At 46.2% G+C, this 22,344-nt stretch overlaps 1 protein-coding gene across 3 annotated transcripts in view; it reads right to left on the reverse strand.

Annotated features, from left to right (window-relative positions):
- adgrb3 (adhesion G protein-coupled receptor B3) overlaps nucleotides 1–22,344 on the reverse strand; it is a gene marked incomplete at both ends in the record, with an annotated part of 145,661 nt that overhangs the window by 37,802 nt on the left and 85,515 nt on the right. For all 3 annotated transcript variants that reach the window (XM_084458584.1, XM_084458583.1, XM_084458582.1), the window contains 5 exons: nucleotides 7,997–8,040; nucleotides 9,323–9,425; nucleotides 12,578–12,653; nucleotides 14,016–14,162; nucleotides 21,298–21,406. In XM_084458584.1, coding sequence (XP_084314710.1) covers nucleotides 7,997–8,040; nucleotides 9,323–9,425; nucleotides 12,578–12,653; nucleotides 14,016–14,162; nucleotides 21,298–21,406 — 479 coding nt within the window. The remainder of the gene's footprint in view (nucleotides 1–7,996; nucleotides 8,041–9,322; nucleotides 9,426–12,577; nucleotides 12,654–14,015; nucleotides 14,163–21,297; nucleotides 21,407–22,344) is intronic.

The raw sequence follows: 22,344 nt of genomic DNA on the forward strand, positions 1-22,344 counted from the left end.
GCAGCAGACCTGCTTCCCATCGGCAATCAGCTGCTCCAATCAGCTACAGCTGGTCCTGCTACAAGAAGACGCTGAGAACAGCGCTCAGCGCTTGAACGTACTGAACCCATGCGGTAACACCACTGACAAGCTCCCTTAAACGTGTACTTTGCCCACTTATCCTTGTTCGTTACCATTTGTTTTTTTTCTGTTTCGCCCCAAGACCTCCTCCCCCGCGTCCCCACGGCTCCTCCCCCAATCCTCAGAACCCCTGAGCCCCAAGCCCCTGGACCCCACGGACTGACCTCCCGGTGCCACCCTCGCCTTTCCCTCGGACTGCCCCCTTCGGACCCCGGACTGGACACTGCTACAGGTACACGCACATTGCCAACACATCACTTACATTACACACCTCGGATATGTGAAACAACAACTACCTAACAACCGCTCCGCTCAAGACGATTGTGTTGGGTTTAAAGAAATGTCCCCCTATTCCCAAATGGTAGAGTCCAGCCAAACCTCTCTCCAGCACTGGCAGAGCGTAAACAAAGTGTGGAGAAGGGTCTGGCTATGATAGACTAACTCCTCACTAACCTGTCCCCAGAGGTTAGGTTGACTCCTCACTAACCTGTCCCCAGAGGTTAGATTGACCCCTCACTAACCTGTCCCCAGAGGTTAGGTTGACTCCTCACTAACCTGTCCCCAGAGGTTAGGTTGACTCCTCACTAACCTGTCCCCACACTAACCTGTCCCCAGAGGTTAGATTGACTCCTCACTAACCTGTCCCTAGAGGTTAGGTTGACTCCACACTAACCTGTCCCTAGAGGTTAGGTTGACTCCACACTAACCTGTCCCCAGAGGTTAGATTGACTCCTCACTAACCTGTCCCCAGAGGTTAGGTTGACTCCTCACTAACCTGTCCCCAGAGGTTAGGTTGACTCCTCAGACTAACCTGTCCCCAGAGGTTAGGTTGACCTCACACTAACCTGAGCCTGTTAATGTGGCTCAATTCAGACTTACCCCCCCAAGGTTCATTCCCTCTCAAAATTAATTTACCACTGAGAATGAAATGTGTTATTGTATGAAAATAGACTTCAGTTAAATTTGGGGCCGGTTGCACAAAACACCTTAAGTTAATATTTCCCTTAAGTTCTGACTTAAAGGAGTAGTAAAGGGAAAAATCATGTTTAGCCCTGTTTTAAGGTTACTTATGATCATATACAATGGTTCAGATCAAAAAGTTGACAAAACTAGCACTTTTGAGAAAGTTGATAATTGCTCTACCACCGTTTAGGTCATACAATGGATGTGGGTGGGCACCTTGAAAAATCATTCAAAAAACATGTTAAACTCGCAATTTCAAACTGATATTTCATTACAGATTTGATCGACAGTCCTTTTTTTTCCCTCACAGCGTCGCAGGACGCTCCAGTGTAGTGTTGTGACAGATAGCCGGTCATGTGCAAGCAAACCAATGGTCACCATGGAAACTACAATTTTACTGTTGTAAAATCTCTTTCCTTGTATGAAAACCCTTAACGTTTCTCCTTAGCTAAGGAAACCTTGTAAGGGATTCTGTGCAACACCCTGAAGTAATTCCCTTAAGTAAGGGGAAATTAACCCTTAAGGGTCATACTTAAGGGGAAAACTTAAGATGTTTTGTGCAAAGCTCTCATTAAACACAGAGACCGCTCCGGCTCTCCTCAGACGTGCTGGATAGATTTGAGGCGGGAACATGTTTGAGACGGCCACTACCATCAGGCTTCACTGATTCCACTTAGGTCAAAAATGAGATAAAGTGGCTGAGTGTGTCCAAAGACATTTCCACTCTACTTAGACTACCAGGAGGAGAGTATTCTGAGTACACAGAAGCCCTCGCTTTGGCAAGAGCTTCTGGGAATAAGCTATGATATTTGTGGACACCAATGAGAATCCAATCGGATTTTCAACTGGATGCTGATTGGCCTGCGCGGATAGTAGGCTGTGCAGAGAGGCTGAATTTGCCTCTGATTGGTCGCTGACCGCAGATTTACCCTTTTCAAGTATTGCTAAAGAGTCCTGCAGTCTAGCGAACTGTCGGCAGCGTATCTGGCACACAAGGCACGATTTACTTTGACTTTCTTCCACTTTAACTCTCACTTCACAGAGGTTTTTATTACACAAATGGCAAAGGGTATTACCTAAATGACTTTTTCATTTAGTCCCGACTATACGCTCCCCGTGTTGAAATGCAGGTGGATTTGAAAGGTAGACTAATGCGCCGGCTCATGTTTTGTGGTGCTTGACTCCAGACTAGGAGGAGACAAACTCTCTGCATCTGTCTGCCCTGCGGATGATGCTGTGACTGTGTTGATCCCGGTATCACCTCAGAACATGCATCTGGAGGGAGACCAAGGAGGGGGGAGGGTGCTAGAAGAGCGTATACATACACACATCTACGGGTTTAGAGGGTATAGATACACACATATCTAAACCATATATCCGTTTTCATTCGTAGTAAACTACAGTATGGTTTCCTGGGATAAAGCAACAGTCGTATAAGAAGGAACCTTCATGAGTCGCATGTGAGAGTGCAGGAAGCCACTTCAATGGAAATCCCAGCTATACGCCGTAGTACTGCATCTCTCTGATGACACGTTCTGTCATTGTACTGTACGTCCTTGTGGTGGCATAATGTACATCCGTGTTCTGTCGTACGGCAGAGCGCCGTGGTCCAGTGATGGGGGGCTGTATGGGGCAAGCCGGTCCTTGATTACCAGTCAGTCAGCAGATATGATGGCTCTCTGGTGATCGTTTGTAAGGGAGAGCTCATTATGAAGCAAGCCCTCTGGCGTCAGATCACCACTCCGTCAGCACATCAGGACAGCGTTAACTGCCACCATTTAATAATGCTCATTCTGACATCGCCCTGGACACGGTCATGAGACGTACAGCTCAGCTGTGTGGAACATTCTCATCAATATCACCTGCATACTTATCTAAGACGATATTAAGCTTTTTCCCTTCTCGGTGCTGGCATAAAAGATGCACAGATGCCATACTAGTTATATTCAATACTTTCAATCAATCAAAGCTTTATTTGTATAGCGCATTTAATACCCAGAGGCAACACAATGCGCTTTACAGAGAACAAGGGAGGTGGGCATACGACCCACTCTCTACATATTCCAGAGGGAAGCAAAAAAACAGTATCACCCAGGGGCCAGATAAGTGAGCTGTAAAAAATTCTTCCCTGACCCCTCTCAACAAGGCCATCGAGCAAGCTCCTGGAGTTTGGACTGCTTTGGACTATATTCAATACTTTGGGTTTGGGAAGGTTAAGCTCTTATGTGAGGGAGAGAGGACACTTCCACAAATGTTGAGTGGTCCTGGACGGAGACCAGGTCTTCCCTGCCAAACAGAAGTGTATCCCGAGGTCCTGAGTGCTGTGTGTCATCACTCACATGCCACGGTGCTGAGTGTAGAAAAACAGAGTGACGAAGCCATATCTGAACACGCGTTGGACTCTGGACAAACAGTCATTCACTTTTTCTGGTGATCGATCTGGTGGTTTCTATTTTTTTGAGAAAATATTTATTTTTCAGTCTCCAGTCGTTTGTTTTTCTCATCTTCAAATCAGTCAGTCTGCTTCATCGTCCTCTGCTGCTGATGATCCCTGTTAGCGGTATTTGACAAGCCCTCACCCAAATGGTAGAAATCAGGGTTTCTGTATGTGTGATCACGCCAGGCTGATGGAGGAGAGGGGGTGGACAACTACACAAGGCTTCCCTAATTGTTTGCTTGCACAAATTAATGTTGATTTCATTTACTGAGTACACAACTTAACCAGCAAATCAATTAATCAGCATGTGTATACATAAATCAGATAACAAACAGATTACAGCTGAGACCAAACAATGGGCCTCATTCGCCAACGAGAATCTCTTTCTCTTTAAGCATTTCTTATTAAACTCCACTCACACTGTTTCCAAGAAGATTCTGGCATTCACCGATGTTCTCACATGTGGGAACTAAGAACAGAATCTACGAACACGGAAGCACAGTCTTAAGAAGACTACAGACCATTTGTGCGAAAGACTTGTTCATTTATAATGATTTGTGATTGTGTTTACTTCAAATCTACAGTTGCATAACATTATATGATTGTAATTGGCCTACTATAATATGTATATCATTTATCTTATAATAATGGTTTTCATTATTTTACAAAGCGAGAGTGCTGTCTGTCCAATAATAATAATAATAATAATAATAATAATAATAATAAGGCTATTTAATAGCCTACATTTTTGTAGACTGTAGGCTATTGTATATTGTATTCTATCACTTTGACATTTTGCACTGTTCACGCCATCGCGTGTTCTTTGAAATCTACCTTAAACCAAGTATATATTTTCATTCATGCTATGTTTATGCATCAAGCCAAATTGCTCACAGTAGGAAGTCTACTTGGCTAAATTCAAATCTGATTTTGATTACCTTAGCTGGATTCAACCTGCAGTCTTCTGACTTGCCAACGCACCTGACACAACCCCACCTAAACCATTCTGCTATCAAAAAGATGGCGTAGTCTAACTCAACGGATGTAGGTTTTGGCAATAAACCTTGTCATTCGTTGTCACACTGCCCAATCAGTGGCGAGACTGGCGACGCAAATTAATCTGATTCAGGCCGGGAGATTCTCTCGGCACCAATCGGATTCGTTCTAGACTATTTTGCAAGAGCACCGTCACTGCGTCCGGGGCTGGCTCCGCCCAAGACGACTGTGATTGGTTTAAAGAAATACTGCGTTTTTTTCCCTCCTACTGCAGAATGGTAATATGTCCAGCCAGACCTGTCTCCAGTGCTGGCACAGCGTCAACCAAGTGTGGAGATAGGTGTGGTTATGCGAGACTACATTTCACGCAACTCCCATTGATAACGTTCGTTCCCCCCCAAAAAAGCTCCATTCTATTAACAAACAATTAATCGAGTTACCAAATCTTACTCGAGTAAATTCTTATCAGCAATTAATCAATAGTCGATTAATTATTAACATCCCTACTCCTTAAATGGGGCTAGCGGGGAGTCAACCTATGCTAATTTGGATGAGAGGCCACGAAACCATGGGATTCATCATTATGACAAGGCAGGTGCGAACTCAACCAGCGGTTTCCGAATACGTGGTTTCTTTAGAAATATTCTTAGGAAGTAATTTAAGAACGGAACTTAGGAGGATATTGGTGAAGAAGACCCACTGATTTTAGATTAGTACTGTATGAATAAATCTCTCTCTCTGTTTCTCTGTCTCTCTCCCTCTCTAGAGCTTAATGCATTGATACCTGCAGCGACCGGCTCTATTAGAATGCTTCAGGCCCGAGTTGCGTGGCTGTCATTCAATGGAAATGTAATTTAATGAATCAAAGCTTTCTCCATGTTCTTATCTGTTAGTGAGCGCTCAGAGCTCTTTCCTCGGTTTCCCTCGTACTGTCCGGGTGCCAATTTGCAATTTTTATATTTGAAATAGGGTGTGGGGGGGGATTAGGATTAAATATCAAGCATATTCAATATACAGTGGGCAGAAAGCATGCCTTCTGCAGGATATGACCATGGATCGGAAACAGTGGTGGGTCAAGGACAAAAGTGATGTGAGCATTCATCCTATAGAGATGATTCATATACAGCATCAACACAGACCAGCAGTCAGAAGCACAGGCCTCCATGCCTCCATGTTTTAATGATGTTGTTTAGCTGTGTGTTGAAAGGCTGAGTCAGCCGGTTTGCAGCTGGCCCTACAAGTGTGCCTCAAGAATCATCTAATACCATGTTTAGAAGGTGACTATGCACTTCCATCAGTTAGACTGTCTCAGCAGGACAGAAAGACCAGAAGAAAGTTGTCTCACAGCAGGACAGAAAGACCAGGAGAAAGTTGTCTCACAGCAGGACAGAAATACCAGAAGAAAGTTGTCTCACAGCAGGACAGAAATACCAGAAGAAACACCAGACAGCTTCCTAGCCCACTGCTGCAGTGCTGAGCCTTCATACTGTACGTTCTGGATTTGGCGCCATTTTGTGATTTGTTTCATTGAGAGTTCTTGTTTAGTTCCTGCTACAGTGCTGTAAGATGGCTGACTGGTGTCATATGAGCTGTAGAGATACCATGGATACCTAGTCCTCCTTTTACAGTTTTGCAGTTACATCTCTTTATGGTATCCCTTGATGTAAGTCCTTGGACAAAATGGCTGCTGGGTATTGAGTATGAGACAGCTCTCCAGTGAGTGGGAACCTAATTAACTAAAGGTCTTCCTGACACCTTTATTCTTGTAGGCCCATCATGCACCTCTACCCTGACACTCATACCCTCCTCCACGGGGCCAGGGGCAGAGCAGCTTCCCCACAGCTGAGGTACTGAGGTACCAAGAGACAGAATGTCAGTGGTTCCAGAGCTGAACAGTTCCAGAACGACACGGGTGAATGAGCGGAGCAGATATCCGTTCTGTTGTCTTTAAATTCAGCAGCTTTAAATTCAGAACCCCCCTCCACCCACCCACACACACACCCACACACCCACCCACACACACACCCTTCCCCCGGAAACCGACTCTAGAACCTAGTGTAAAGTGCCTCAAACGTGTGCAAATTTGCATAAACTGCAAATATATTCTTTGTGTGATTCACCATTACCCATTTGCACTGAAAGATATTCATAGCAGAACAACAAGTGCACATCATTGAATTTCCTAAGAGCGTCTCTTATTTCCTCATACAGAACGCCAGGGTGGCTGTAGATGCAGGTGCTCTATGGGAATAATGAGTGGAACGGCCCTTTGATGCCTTCTGTCCCGTTGTTTTATCACTGCTCGTAAATAAAACGCCCGTCTTGGACTCGTAATTCTCTCTCTTACTTAGAGGATTTATTCCCCTCATCTGATTTTAATCTTCATAGGCTGCTCTTATTTTTTCCACTTCAGACAAAGTACAGTAATTACGCTCAAATACCATCGCTGGGAACAGAACCAGCTCTATAATGGGAACAGAACCAGGAACAGAACCAGGTTCTATAATGGGAACAGAACCAGGCTCTATAATGGGAACAGAACCAGGCTCTATAATGGGAACAGAACCAGGTTCTATAATGGGAACAGAACCAGCCTCTATAATGGGAACAGAACCAGGCTCTATAATGGGAACAGAACCAGGAACAGAACCAGGTTCTATAATGGGAACAGAACCAGCTCTCTAATGGGGACAGAACCAGGCTCTATAATGGGAACAGAACCAGGGTCTATAATGGGAACAGAACCAGCTCTATAATGGGAACAGAACCAGGTTCTATAATGGGAACAGAACCAGGCTCTATAATGGGAACAGAACCAGGCTCTATAATGGGAACAGAACCAGGCTCTATAATGGGAACAGAACCAGGCTCTATAATGGGAACAGAACCAGGTTCTATAATGGGAACAGAACCAGGCTCTATAATGGGAACAGAACCAGCTCTATAATGGGAACAGAACCAGCTCTATAATGGGAACAGAACCAGGCTCTATAATGGGAACAGAACCAGCTCTATAATGGGAACAGAACCAGGCTCTATAATGGGAACAGAACCAGGTTCTATAATGGGAACAGAACCAGCTCTATAACGGGAACAGAACCAGGAACAGAACCAGGCTCTATAATGGGAACAGAACCAGGCTCTATAATGGGAACAGAACCAGCTCTATAATGGGAACAGAACCAGGCTCTATAATGGGAACAGAACCAGGCTCTATAATGGGAACAGAACCAGCTCTATAATGGGAACAGAACCAGGCTCTATAATGGTCTGTCTTTCCACTGGGCCATTGCAAAGCCAACCAAGCAACATGTGCTGTATTCTAAAAGCCAAATAAATACAAAACAAATTGAAACCTCAAGGTAGATTAATAAAAATGTAGATTAGTAAAATAAATAGGCTAAACAATCATGCTATCTACTTCAGAACATGACATCCACAAACAGACAGACATAGGAAGAAAGATCCATGCCCACTTACATGACATTGCTGTCCCACAGAGCACAGAATGGATTCATGGTCCCCTGGAGAAATGGAAGAAGAAGATCATGATCAATAACTGAATCATAACCACTAAATCAACCCAATATCCAGCCCATAACAATAAAAATATCAATGTCTCCGTGCGGCGGGTGATGTGGGTCACACATCACTCATGTCAGGATGACACGCTGCATCACCGCCAACATATGTCGCCTTTGAATGATCGTCACCTTAACCTCTGAGATTAACCAAGAGTGCCGGCTCGTAAAAAAGGCTTGTCGTGGTAATTATGCGAATGTACAGTGCTGTGCTCTCCTGACATGCTGGAGAATAAAGCCGGGCTGGCTGCCGACAAATTAATTATCGAACCAATTACCCTCCTCATTGTTTTGTTGACTAATCTTCCTCTTAGCGTGTGGCATGGCCATTGTGGTGGATTGACTCTGTGGACACGAAAAGCAATTCTCTGAGACAGGAAGATAAAGCTGGCTGGAGTCTCTGACTGTTCACATTCTAATACTAGGATGCTCTCAGTGTCTGCATCGTCAAGGGTTTAAGAAAACATCTGTGGGCAAATTACCAGTCACTTTTTATGAAGCCCATGTCTATAACGCGTTGTAAACATACTTACAGTATAATGCTTTATAATCTGCTTTGAGCACTGTATAATTATAGCCTTGTGAGACCATCCTGATTTTGCGAGCTCATTTTCTGTTTCTCTCGAGTCTGGATTCTCTCCATCAGAAATCAGAAAACGACAAACAGACACGCTGGGCAGATTTGATAGCGAGGAGAGGCTGAAGTTAGTGTGTGATAGACAGATGGTTCGACCAATCACCTGCCAAGTATTTTTGAAAGTGCCCGCCTTTTTCCAAACAGTTTCCAACAGAGAGTTCCTAGATGGTTATGTGAAGCAATATTAACCTGGCACAGCAGGTTAGTATAATTATAGTTACTGTACAGGCATATATATATGTATATTCTAATATAAATATGTACATAATCCTTCAAAAAATAACACATAAATAATTTTATGACATATATGGTCAAGGGTTTAGGCATGCACATCAACGATACAATCCAGGTGCAGGACAGAGAGATGTCAGAAATTGAACAGGTAAGTATCATAATACTTCATAATTGCTGGTCACTCACAGATAATGTTTTCCTCATAGTGTATTTTAATTATTGTAGTTGTAATACATTATAATATTTTATAATGCATTATACAGTAATCACTGTTTTAATGCATTATAATGTCTCTAAGTGGCTCTTGATGTGTTCGTCTGTAAAGTGATAGAGTGATAGAGGAGTGGTGCTTACGTTTGCCAGGTGAGCCAGCTCAATCTCCAGGTGAGACTCTGTGACCTTGGGCTCCGGTCTGACTGTCACAGCGATGACCTTGGAGTTCACAGCTGTGTGGTTCCTGCAAGTTAAAAATATTAAACTCAATTAAGGACGCTTTCACACCTAAAGGTCTAGACCAAGGTCCGAACCAGAATCCCGTTTGACGCTTTCACATTTGTTATTTTTTTATTGATTAGTTCCATAACTTTCGCTTTCACACCAGCGGACCAAAGGATTTTGTCAATTTGGTCTGGATCAAACTGGAAAGTCTGAAAGTCCGGACTAAACAACGTAGGTGTGAAAGGGTCCTAAATTAAACATTATTGTCTCTCGATACTTGAATAACTGAAATTGGTCTTCTGCTCTCCTGATTCTCAGTACTATGAGAGCAACAAAACAGTCAGCAGTCATTCCCACGTTCTTTTATTTGGAATCTGAACAAAAACTCTGGGGTCTTGTTTGTGTCAAGAATCTCCTCAGAGTCGGAAACAAAGAGCTAAATAAGCCCCTTCTCTCTGAAGGGCCGGGGCAGGGCAGGACTGTGTCACCAGCCCACGAGGGAGGTGAAATACTGGAGCTGGGAAAGAGAGACTTGTCACAAGGGCCCATCTTGGGGTGTGACTGACTTCATGGTCCATTTGGGGTGAATTACAGAATGAAAAACCGACCGAGAGAGCAGGAACTGTGACTCTGTACTGGTTCTATGAATGACTCTGCAGGGAGAGTTGCCAAACAGAGACAATCCAAGGGAGGTCTATACACAATCCTCTACACACACAGAGTAAGGGAGGTCTATACACAATCCTCTACACACACAGAGTAAGGGAGGTCTATACACAATCCTCTACACACACAGAGTATCCAAACGAAAAGTAAAAAAGAAATCCCCAAAGTAACTATGGCACCTCTCCATTAGTCTTGGGGTATCTTACTTATAGGATGGGCAGTCTTGCATGAATTCAAGATTTAACATTTTTTTCTCTCCCCTGCAGGGTAAACATTACTTTTTCTTTTCAGAAATAAGAATACATTTCCTCTGACAGAAGCAGAGAGTGTGACACAGGTGCACTGTTGCACCACGGCACATTTCTTTTAGTCATTTCAAAGATGATAGAGACGAGAGAACGTAGCGACTACTCAAACAGGGTCTCTTTCATATTTCTCTCTCTCAGGTTCAGATCTCTGCTCTTTGCTCTCTGCTTTACCTTCAAGGGACCCGGTGTAGGGCTTTGAGAACAGACGCCGTATCGTTCTCCTGTCCTTTATTACCCAGCTACCCCGCACAACCCATGGGAGGACACCGAGCTGCCGCAAGACAAAACACATACATTCCCAGGATGTCTGCTCCAACCTATGCTGGGGAGGGCTGGTGTGTGTGTGTGTGTGTGTGTGTGTGTGTGTGTGTGTGTGTGTGTGTGTGTGTGTGTGTGTGTGTGTGTGTGTGTGTGTGTGTGTGTGTGTGTGTGTGTGTGTGTGTTGGGGAGGATCAGAGGAGCTCTCAGCTCTCTCAGTTCTGCCCCTGGAGTCCGGAGGCGGAAACCCCAGGGGAAAACAAGGAATTTTTGATCCCAGACCAGAACGTGGGCACATCTAGGGCACAGTCTGTTCTGGCCTTTTTATACAAAACTCTCACATTACCATTAGAAAAGATAAACAATTTAAATACTGTTTTAGATCTTTAAAACCCTGTCATCACTAGCTGCCAGGTCAATGTAAATCCAGTCAAACACAGAGAGAAAAATCCAGGAGCTCTACCCTATTAAAACCCTAGTCTGCTGCGGCTAGCTAGCTCTGTTAGCTCCGTTTACTAACATAGCTTCAAACATGAATAGAAACGTGTGGAGTCCAGTACTGCTGCTGAAAAAGTCTTGCAAAGCTGTGTTAGAGCTAACAGGGAGTTAGCTATCTGAGGCTACACGGATCAGGGCTTTAATTCAAGCATGGTTTAGTATTTGATGACCAGTAGGAAGTGTTGAGTGAGGGGGCTATGATACAGTAAACTGTATATACACATCTATAGTGACTGCATCAGCACATAGACGATGACTAATTGGGGTGAATTACCCACATTATAATGAACTACTGATACATGCATTGATCTCGCTGACAGAGTGCCATGCTGACTGAGTGTGAGCGGTGGTGATGATATGATATTTAGAGGAACATCCTCCAGTCCACACAACTTCTGCTTAGGGCATCGCAATTACTTTCCCTCATAGAAGAGAGCACAGGTCGGTTCATAAATCAAGTTGTTTCTTGCTGGATGAGAGCCACACAGCACTGTATGATAATGACTATAATGTACAATTTGATAAACAGAGCAGCTAACAATATTGGAAACCTTTCGAATGAATAAATCAGGAGTGAAATATAGCTTACTCCTACACTTGTCAAGGTCTATTTGAATTAGTATTCTATGGGAAAAATAATTTTGTGAAAACTGAGTTTAGGGTGAGGGAGGTACAGGATCTGTTGTAACCTCAGCAGAAATGATGATTAATCACATCTGAATCTTGGAATAAACTTCTCTATTATATTCACACAAGCCTTGCTGACACTTGCTTTACTTGACCAGATTTGTTGATCTGTTCACAGAACGTTATTTATGATAGCTGCTGCTAGCATGTAGCATTCAGTGTAGTATACAACATGTTCAGTGTAGTATGTAGTATGCTCAGTGTAGTATGCTCAGTGTAGTATGCTCAGTGTAGTATGTAGTATGCTCAGTGTAGTATGCTCAGTGTAGTATGCTCAGTGTAGTATGTAGTATGCTCAGTGTAGTATGCTCAGTGTAGTATGCTCAGTGTAGTATGTTGTATATTCAGAGTAATATGTAGCATGTAATATGTTCAGTATATAGTAAATTCAGTGGATTATGCATGTAGTATGTTCACTATAGTATGTAGTATGTTCACTATAGTATGCAGTATGTTCAGTGTAGTATGTCTGTCGTTGATCAAGGCTGTGCTTTTTATTAAGTTTGCTTAGACAGCAAGAGTCGTGCTCTACTATCTCTAGGACCCAGACGGACTATTTACACTCCCAACACAGCAGCTGGCACCTTGTCACAGATTAAAGTTGACCTCATGTTTTACATCTTTGCTTTTCCCAGTGCTGAGATTAGGTGTCTGTGTGTGTGCGTGTGTGCGTGTGTGTGTGTGTGTGTGTGCAAGGCGTGTGTGTGTGTGTGTTGATGTGTGTGTGGATAGAGAGATATACGTCTGGGCTCACCTTGGTGAAGGCAGCATCAGGCCCAAAGTCTTATACAGGACCGTCCCCAGGATGAAGACAGGTGAACCGTCCATATCTGACACGAAACAAGAGATCATATCTGACATTCGTTTCAGGACACAATGACACATCATTACAATTATCTTAAGTTACATCTTTATAAGTTACAAAGCTTTAAATGTGCCTATTTAATGTCCATCTGATGATGAGCTTGAGAAACACACAAATACATACAGTACACAATCACACAACAACAACAACTAACATCACAACGACCAGTAATCCTCCAGTAACTCGTAGGTCTCGCTGTCAGAGACGAAGAACCACTGCAACTTCCCTGCCAACAGTGCATTAAGCTATCAGCTCTCTTGACCTCAACGAACCACTGATAAAATGGTAAAGAATCATCCCGTTCTTGACAAATAATCATTGTTTGGATGTTGTTGACTGGTGTTGGGAGAACTTCTGTCCATTCTGAAAATCTTGGCCCAGTTGGAGTGGGCGGGATTGGGACTGAGTTACTGCAAGTCCCGAATCAATGGCGGGTTTCTCTGCCTTTACTCCGATAAGACTGATCACACTAATCAAGCAGACTGTTCGGTGCTGAGCAGGGCCGGTGTAAACGGTACACTACTCTAACTCTTTAGGGGCATTGTGTGAGTCAGGGGTGCTGCGTCTGCTAGAAACTTCATTAGTGAAACGAGCTCTCCAAAAGGAGAGTTGGGGCAGAGTGCATGATGGTTGGTCAAGCCGCACTGGGTAGTGGGCATCAGGACAGGTAAGGTCACAGTGAGAGTTGTGTCTTAATCTGCTGATGTTGAGAAGGTGATGAAGATTGCACGACTGTGTTTGAAGCTGTTATGGAGACTGAACAGCAGACTGTCTCACATGAGAGGTCCAACAACAATTATTGTTGCAGCTAAAAATAATTAAGGAGTACTTGAACTGAGAATGATTTGATCTGATGCGACACAGTTCCGTTCCAGATAGAATTCCAGGTTTTTTTTCCCGGAAGTGTAACGAGAAATGCTGGGATGGAAACAGAATAATTAGATTTGAGAATAATTTGATCGAGTTAAAGATGCCGTCATTGTAGAAAGATGAAAGGTGAAAGATGAGAATGATGCAGTATTAGGTTGACTGTGAATGGTATGTGATGTGTGTGTGTGTGTGTGGTGTGTGTGTGTGTGTGTGTGCGTGCGTGTGTGTATGTGAATGTAAATGTGATTGTGTGCATGTGTGTGCGTGTGCGTGTGTGTGTGTGTGTGTATGTGATTGTGTGTGGTTGTGTGTGTGTGTGTGTGTATGTGATTGTGTGTGGTTGTGTGTGTGTGTGGTGTGTGTGTGTATGTGATTGTGTGTATGTGCGTGTGTGTGCGTGCGTGTATGTGATTGTGTGTGGTTGTGTGCGTGTGTGCGTGTGTGTGTGTGTGTTTACCTGCGGCCTGGGGGAGGAAGATACCCTTGGGGATGACCACCTTGTCCTCTGAGTTCCTGGCCCAGTCCACCATGCCCTTACGTCCCTTCATGGGGAAGTTAATATCAGTCATCACCGACACAGCAGGGAGCCTCTGGATGCTGGCCACTACAGGAGGGACGACACAAACAACAACGTTAACAAGGTCAACTGAGAAGAACCTCTCAAGTAGGCATGTCATTGTACATCAATCAGACTGACTGACTGACTGACTGACTGACTGACTGACTGACTGACTGACTGGCTGACTGACTGACTGGCTGGCTGACTGACTGACTGACTGACTGGCTGACTGGCTGACTGACTGACTGACTGGCTGACTGACTGACTGGCTGACTGACTGACTGACTGACTGGCTGACTGACTGACTGACTGGCTGACTGACTGACTGACTGACTGACTGGCTGACTGACTGACTGACTGGCTGACTGACTGACTGACTGGCTGACTGACTGACTGACTGACTGACTGGCTGACTGACTGGCTGACTGGCTGGCTGACTGACTGACTGACTGACTGGCTGACTGACTGGCTGACTGACTGACTGGCTGACTGACTGACTGACTGACTGACTGGTTGTTCACTGTGAGGCTCAGCTGCTCCTAGGCTGAACGAAGCCCTTGCTAAAGTTATCAGAATACTCTGTGATGATAATGCGCAGCCAATTGATAATCAATCCCCTTTTTAATTATGGGTGACTGTGATGTCCTCCATGTCCTGTCTCTATTTCCAGGGACAGCGACTTTAATAGGGAGGCCTATGTACAGTACATGAGCAAAAACAAACATTCACGGCTATGTATTAACTTGGGTGATGACTGCTTTGTGTGGTTGTGTGTGTGTGTGTGTGTCTGTGTATGTGATTGTTTGTGGTTGTGTGTGTGTGTGTATGTGATTGTGTGTGGTTGTGTGTGTGTGTGTATGTGTGTGTGTGTATGTGATTGTGTGTGGTTGTGTGTGTGTGTGTGTGTGTGTATGTGATTGTGTGTGGTTGTGTGTGTGTGTGTGTGTGTGTGTATGTGATTAGGGCTGGAGGATTGTATCGATACAACGATGCATCGCGGTACGTAGTCTCGCGATACTGTATCGATCTTTCAGCCCGGAGTATCGATACAGCCGGGCGCTGTAAAATTTTAAAAATAAAAAATAAAAAAAAAATACATTTTTAAATCCAGTTTAAAAAGCATATTCTACAATATTAAGTTAAAAAAGCATACATATAAATAATTTTGAAAAACCATAAATACTACAATGTTGACAGTTTAAAAAGCATGGATATCAAATGTAATATATTTATTAGCTAGCTCTCTGTCCAGTCATTGAGTTTGAGTTATCTATATAGTGCATTTGAGCCATTCAGTTTTCAGTCTTGAACACTTAAAATCTTTCAGTAAATGATGTGTGTATCGCAATACGTATCGTATCGTATTGTATCGTGACCTCTGTATCGTGATACGTATCGAATCGTGACCTGTGTATCGTGATGCGTATCGTATCGCGAAATCCAAGATGATATACAGCCCTATATGGGATTGTGTGTGGTTGTGTGTGGTTGTGTGTATGTGTGTGTGCGTGTGTGTGTGTGTATGTGATTGTGTGTGGTTGTGTGTATGTGTGTGTGGTTGTGTGTGTGTGTATGTGTGTATGTGATTGTGTGTGGTTGTGTGTGTGTGTGTGTGTGTGTGTGTGTGTGTATGTGATTGTGTGTGTGTGTATGTGTGTGCGTGTGTGTGTGTGTGCGTGTGTGTGTGTGTGTGTGTGCATGTGTGTGTGTGTGTGTGTGTGTGTGTGTTCCCAGCCCCTCAAGGGCAGGACAGCGTGTAGAGTGCTCCAGCAGGTTTCACACCATGTCCCAGTCGAGCGACGGAGAAGCTAATCCTCCATTGATGCCGCAGTGCCATTGTTCCCTCCGCTCTGCCAGTAATGTCATTTTAAACCTGGCAGGGATCCATGGAGGAGTGTGGATGTGAGTGGCAATGGGGGTGGGGGTGTAAGAGCGTGTGTGTGTGTGTGTGTGTGTGTGTTGTGTGTGTGTGTGTGTGAGAGAGAGAGAGAGAGAGAGAGAGAGAAAGAGGAAGTGTGAGTTTGTATGTGTGAGAGAGAAAGAGAAAGAAAGAAAGAAAGAAAGAAAGAAAGTGTGTATGTGCGTGAAAGTATGTGTGTGTGTGAGACAGAGAAAAAAAGAGAAAGCATGTGTTTGTGTGTGTGTGTTGTGTGTGTGTGTGTGTGTGTGTGTGTGTGTGTGTGTGTGTGTTAGAGAGAGAGAGAGAGAGAGAGAGAGACTGTGCAGGCTTGATTGTCACACACACTAGGGGTCCGGATCTGATGCCCTTTCAGGGGGCTAATTCTGTAGGTAAACACGGCCTCCGGAATGAAGTGATCATTTGGCTTTCAAGCGGCTCCAAGAATAGATTCATCCAAACAGAAAGCCATTATGTTGAGAGTGAAGTAGTTTTCAGCACTCTATTCCCCAGCCTTTTCTAGCTTATGAAACCTGCTCCATTCTTTTCAATTCTCTCAGCTATAAAAGGGAACAGGCAGCTGTCGGCAACCAGGGGCTGAAGTTGAAGTTTTTTGTTGTTTTTCCAATCAAGGCTATTTGACTAAAACGTAGGGAGAGGAGAGCGATGCCCTGGTGACAGCAGCGTATTTATCCGGGGAGCCAAGATGGAGGCCATAAATTACAGCAGAAATGATGCAGCAATATCTTACTCAGCCAGACGCTCTCCATTTGGCTCCCCCTCTGCGTATCCAGACGCCACTCCCCCCCTCCCTTTAATCAAGGGCCGCCCTCGACCATGGCGCAGGGTTCTGCGTTCTCAGATAGATACGCCCCCCCCCCCCCCCGTCGGAGCGTGTGCGTCTCCCCGGAGGGCTGACTCATATCTCTTTCTCTTTTCTTGGTGTCATCGTGTGTGTGGTGCAGTCAGGGGCAGGGGGGGGGCGAGGGGGCGAGGGACGGAGGAAATCCTTTCAATACAAAAAGTGTGTGTGGGGGAAGTTGAGAGGTCGTTAGTTACATCCTGCCGTGTGTACAGTGTGTACAGTAATACGAGGGTGATTTGACTTTTCCAGCGAGAATCTCAATTTCATCAGAATCTTAACGGTCCTGTTCTTCTTAATGACACGGAGATGGAGATGGAGATGGATCGCACCGGATCTGGAGGAGAATCATCACCTCCACACAGAGGAAATGGACCAAATAAATTTGGCTGGCAGAAAGACCCTCTGGCACCTCCAGGATGGGCTTGAGAGAACTCTCTAACGGGAGTCATCATGAGAGGCAGTTTAACCCTCCTTTCACGTCCATCCATTACCTATTGTAGTGTCATCTAATGGTGCGCTAATGACAAGGCAGTCCTCGTCGTCATCCAAGGTGTTCCATAAGCACCTCATTAGGCCGAGAGCACACACACACACACACACAGATACCAGGTGTGAATATCCCAGCTGTGTGGTGTTTGTGTGTGTGTGCGTGTGTGTGTGGTGTGTGATAATTGGATCCTGTCTTCCCAGTGCCGGAAGGAGCAGCTGAGAGAACACTCCTCCCTCCTCCAGAGGGACGACCTTCGACCTGCGCCAGCCGCAGTCATACAGGAGTTCAGGAGTTGATTCGTCTCCATGAATAAATAATAACCACACTGCTGTCCACTCGTTCCGGGAAGAGAAGCATTTGCGGGTGAGGGTGGGGTTGGGGGGGGGAATGCCACTGAGACCTGTGGCTCGGCAGCAGGCGGTGGAGATTTCGTGGCGCTGGCAGATAGAGAGCCGTGCTAGCAGTTTAACGGGACACATGAGACCTGGGAGGGGAGGTAGTGCTGCGAACCAGCCAGCATCACCAAGTGAGAGAGACAGGGAGGGGAGTTTGAGATCAGGACCACGGACAGCACCAAGTGAGAGAGACAGGGAGGGGGGGTTTGAGTTCAGGACCATGGACAGCACCAAGTGAGAGAGACGGGCTGCGTTCCGAATCGCATACTTACCCATACTCTAAGGGTACCGAATCGTACCCTTAGAAAGTACGTACTTTGCAAGCAGTAGGCATCCAATTGGGACATACTATCTTGTCATAACATTGCGCCTTGAAATTTGCCCACATTCATCGCTGTCAGTAACACGACATTCGTCTACAGCTGTCATGACTCGCACATGTGACGCACATTTCCGCTGCGCACAGGATTGTGGGTCAGAAAAGCCTGCTGGCTTGCATACTGCAAAATACAACCGGATGTAGTAGGACATCCTGGTATTTTTGGCATACTGCATGTGGCATACTATGTATTGGGACATACTACATCCTGTTTTGGCATACTATATAGTAGGGTAGTATGCGATTCGGAACGCAGCCAGGGAGGGGGAGTTTGAGATCAGCACCACAGTGGGCTCCAGTTGTAGCAGGCTAGAGCTACGGTTCTACGGTTCTACTGGCCTACTGTGCGGTGCTACATCTCCCTGTCTCTCTCACTTGGTGATGCTGGCTGGTTCACTGAGCAGATGAGATCAATCTGAAGGCTCAGTCAGTGACCTCAATTAAAATGTACAAATCACTAACTGGCAGGATTTATTTTAGATTTGTATTTTAGTCTATAGGCTTCCCATCCCTGAAATGATGTTCTAATTAGTCTAGTTAATTTAAAATATAATAATTAAGTGATTGATTAAATCAGGAGGAATATTTGAAGTCGAGTTTGAGGTTGAAACTAGAGGAATGGGAAAAAAAGGTATTTTGAAACGTGCAGATTCTGAGCACACACACAGCCGTTGTTTTGCTTGGTGTGTGGGTGTTCATTTTGCTCCACTGAGAGGCAGATTAAGGCAGACGACTCCACAAACAAAGGCTTTGTCTTTGTATGTAAACATGCTAGTAATTGTTACCGAGTCTCCCCATTAGCGTCTGTTTTCTCTCTCGTCTAGATAGCGTGTGAGCTGTGCATTATGAGATCCTTGGGGGAGGGAGGCAGGAGGCGTGGAGGGAGGATTTGAGGCACAGTCTGGATCCGTTTTTATTCTGAGTGGGTTTTTTCTGTCGGGAAGGAAGTGTTGAAACTAACAGAGGCTGAGAAGGTGTGAGGGGTGAGGAGAACAGAGGCTGAGGGGAGAACAGAGGCTGAGGGGGGGGGAGAACAGAGGCTGAGAAGGTGTGAGGGGCGAGGAGAACAGAGGCTGAGGGGAGAACAGAGGCTGAGAAGGTGTGAGGGGGGGGGGGGCTGAGAAGGTGTGAGGGGTGAGGAGAACAGAGGCTGAGGGGAGAACAGAGGCTGAGGGGGGGGGAGAACAGAGGCTGAGAAGGTGTGAGGGGCGAGGAGAACAGAGGCTGAGGGCAGAACAGAGGCTGAGAAGGTGTGAGGGGTGAGGAGAACAGAGGCTGAGAAGGTGTGAGGGGTGAGGAGAACAGAGGCTGAGAAGGTAGGAGAGGTGGGGAGAACAGAGGCTGAGAAGGTAGGAGAGGTGGGGAGAACAGAGGCTGAGAAGGTGTGAGGGGTGAGGAGAACAGAGGCTGAGAAGGTGTGAGGGGGGGGGGAACAGAGGCTGAGAAGGTGTGAGGGGGGGGGGGACAGAGGCTGAGAAGGTGTGAGGAGAACAGAGGCTGAGAAGGTGTGAGGGGTAGGGAGAGGCTGAGAAGGTGTGAGAGGTGGAGGAGAACAGAGGCTGAGAAGGTGTGAGGGGTAGGGAGAGGCTGAGAAGGTGTGAGAGGTGGAGGAGAACAGAGGCTGAGAAGGTGTGAGGGGTGAGGAGAACAGAGGCTGAGAAGGTGTGAGGGGTGGGGAGAACAGAGGCTGAGAAGGTGTGAGGGGTGGGGAGAACAGAGGCTGAGAAGGTGTGAGGGGTGAGGAGAACAGAGGCTGAGAAGGTAGGAGAGGTGGGGAGAACAGAGGCTGAGAAGGTAGGAGAGGTGGGGAGAACAGAGGCTGAGAAGGTGTGAGGGGTGAGGAGAACAGAGGCTGAGAAGGTGTGAGGGGGGGGGGAACAGAGGCTGAGAAGGTGTGAGGGGGGGGGGGGACAGAGGCTGAGAAGGTGTGAGGAGAACAGAGGCTGAGAAGGTGTGAGGGGTAGGGAGAGGCTGAGAAGGTGTGAGAGGTGGAGGAGAACAGAGGCTGAGAAGGTGTGAGGGGTAGGGAGAGGCTGAGAAGGTGTGAGAGGTGGAGGAGAACAGAGGCTGAGAAGGTGTGAGGGGGGGGGAGAATGTGTGGTGAGGCTCTGGAAGGAGTCCGTAAATTGGTTCATGTCACTTCAAGGGCAGGTCAGGACTTCTGAAAGTCTCGTTGCACAGATGTTATGAGTCTATCTTCTACTTAGTTCACCAACTACTGGGACACTTAAAGGGATGTGTGCTGCATATTCACCCTGTGATCAATAATTTATTTCTCTTTCTGTTTGAGCCTCTGTCTGACAGCTGTGTGTGTGTGTGTGTGTGTGTGTGTGTGTGTGTGTGTGTGTGTGTGTGTGTGTGTGCATGTGTGTGCATGTGTGCTTGTGTGAGATAAGTCTGTTTGGAGCTGAGTCTATCTCTGTCGGGGGGCGTCCACCCACGCTGGGTCGGCTGGTGTTATTGGATAGGTGTGTGTTCATAGGAATTTAGCACATTAGGAGTACAGGTTGAGTTTTAATGAACTTTATTGATCTACAAAGCTCTCGCCCCCTTTCTGCCTCACCGGGCACCATTTATCCTGAACCACTGACGGGGGGAGTCAGCAGAGCGGAGCCAGGACTGATACATCCACGTCAGGCTGGGAGACATTGAGGAACAGGCAGGGCTGGGGGGCTGGAGGGGTGGAGGTGGAGGGGTGGGGAGGTGGAGTGGTGGGGAGATGGAGGGGTGGAGCTGGAGGGGTGGGGAGGTGGAGTGGTGGGGAGATGGAGGGGTGGAGCTGGAGGGGTGGGGAGGTGGAGTGGTGGGGAGATGGACAGGTGGGGAGGGGTGGGGAGCTGCAGGAGCTGGAGGTCTGGGGGGTGAGGAGCTAGAGGGGTGGGGAGCTGGAGCTGGAGGTCTGGGGATCTGAGGTTGGGGACTAGAGGGCTGGGTGTGGCTGGGATCTGGGATCAGTGTGAGATCAGGGGGAGAGGGGAGAGACGGGTGTGAGATCAGAGGGTGGGAGAGGAGAGAGATCAGAGGGTGTGAGAGGGGAGAGATCAGGGGGTGGGAGAGGGGAGAGGCGGGTGTGCTGAGGCCTGAAGGCAGGGTGAGGCCGGGGAAGGCAGGGTGAGGCCGGGGGAAGGGCTGGTAGAGTGGTAAATGTTCCTACCCAGGTTCCCAGTCATCAGGTAGGCGTTGTGGAAGTCCTTCATGCCCAGTCCCACGATGTGGATGAACTCCTCGATCACCTGCATGAGCTCCACAGCTCCGGGGTAGATCTGGAGAGATGGACACAAAATGGAGAACCACTATTATTATATTCCCAAAGGTTGAGTCCAACCTGCTTCCTCGAAGGGTTTTATGCTTCTCAACAGTCGAGAACAATATACAGGAAAAGCTTTTTACTTCCACCTGAAGCCAGACATGGGAACACTCATAAAGTCTGCACGTTTATTGCAGGAGGGTGACTGACATTTTGTCAAGCGTCATATACCTCCCATATTTCTTTGTTCTGCTGTTGACTCTGGCTTTTACTATTAAATTTTTACAGCATGGTTTGACACCAGGATTCCAGTGAGTCAACCTTGCTCTAACAAAGCTCTCATGGTAGAATGTGTGTGTGTGTGTGTGCGTGTGTGCGTGTGTGTGCGTGTGTGTGTGTGTGTGTGTGTGAGTGTGTGTGTGGTATCTGAGTGTAGAATAAAATAGAAAGTTTTATTTGCCATATGTAACAAGTACAGGTACAAGTACATTGGAATTATTGCCATTGCTTATCCTTACAGTATCTTATCAGTAATAGTCAGTTCCTCATTCCATTCCCAGGACTGGTTGCCCAGGACACATGCTGAACGTAGCCTACTTTGTCAGCCATTTTTTGAGGTTGCAGTGGTTGAAGTCTCCAGCTACGACGGACCCGCTGGGTAGAGAGACTCATGGCTGTCTATCACTTAGCCTGTAGTCTGGTCAGCGTTAAGGTACTGTACATCGTAGGCATGGTTGCAAGAGATGTCAAACTAGGCCGAAAAATATGCTGCGCTCTCTCTGGGAAAATGTGACAATTAAGCTCCCACTGGAGCTAACGTGGGTCGCCCGGCTTCCAAGGCAAGAGCGTTCTACGCCCACCCATCCTCCTTGTGTTCCCACACTCATTACACAACACTTGTTACTGCACTTATAAGCTGCTATATCGTCTGCTGCCACATGAGGCGGCTAGCTC

This window comes from Borostomias antarcticus, assembly GCF_949987555.1.
Source record: "Borostomias antarcticus genome assembly, chromosome: 25".
Taxonomy (NCBI): Eukaryota; Metazoa; Chordata; class Actinopteri; order Stomiiformes; family Stomiidae; genus Borostomias; species Borostomias antarcticus.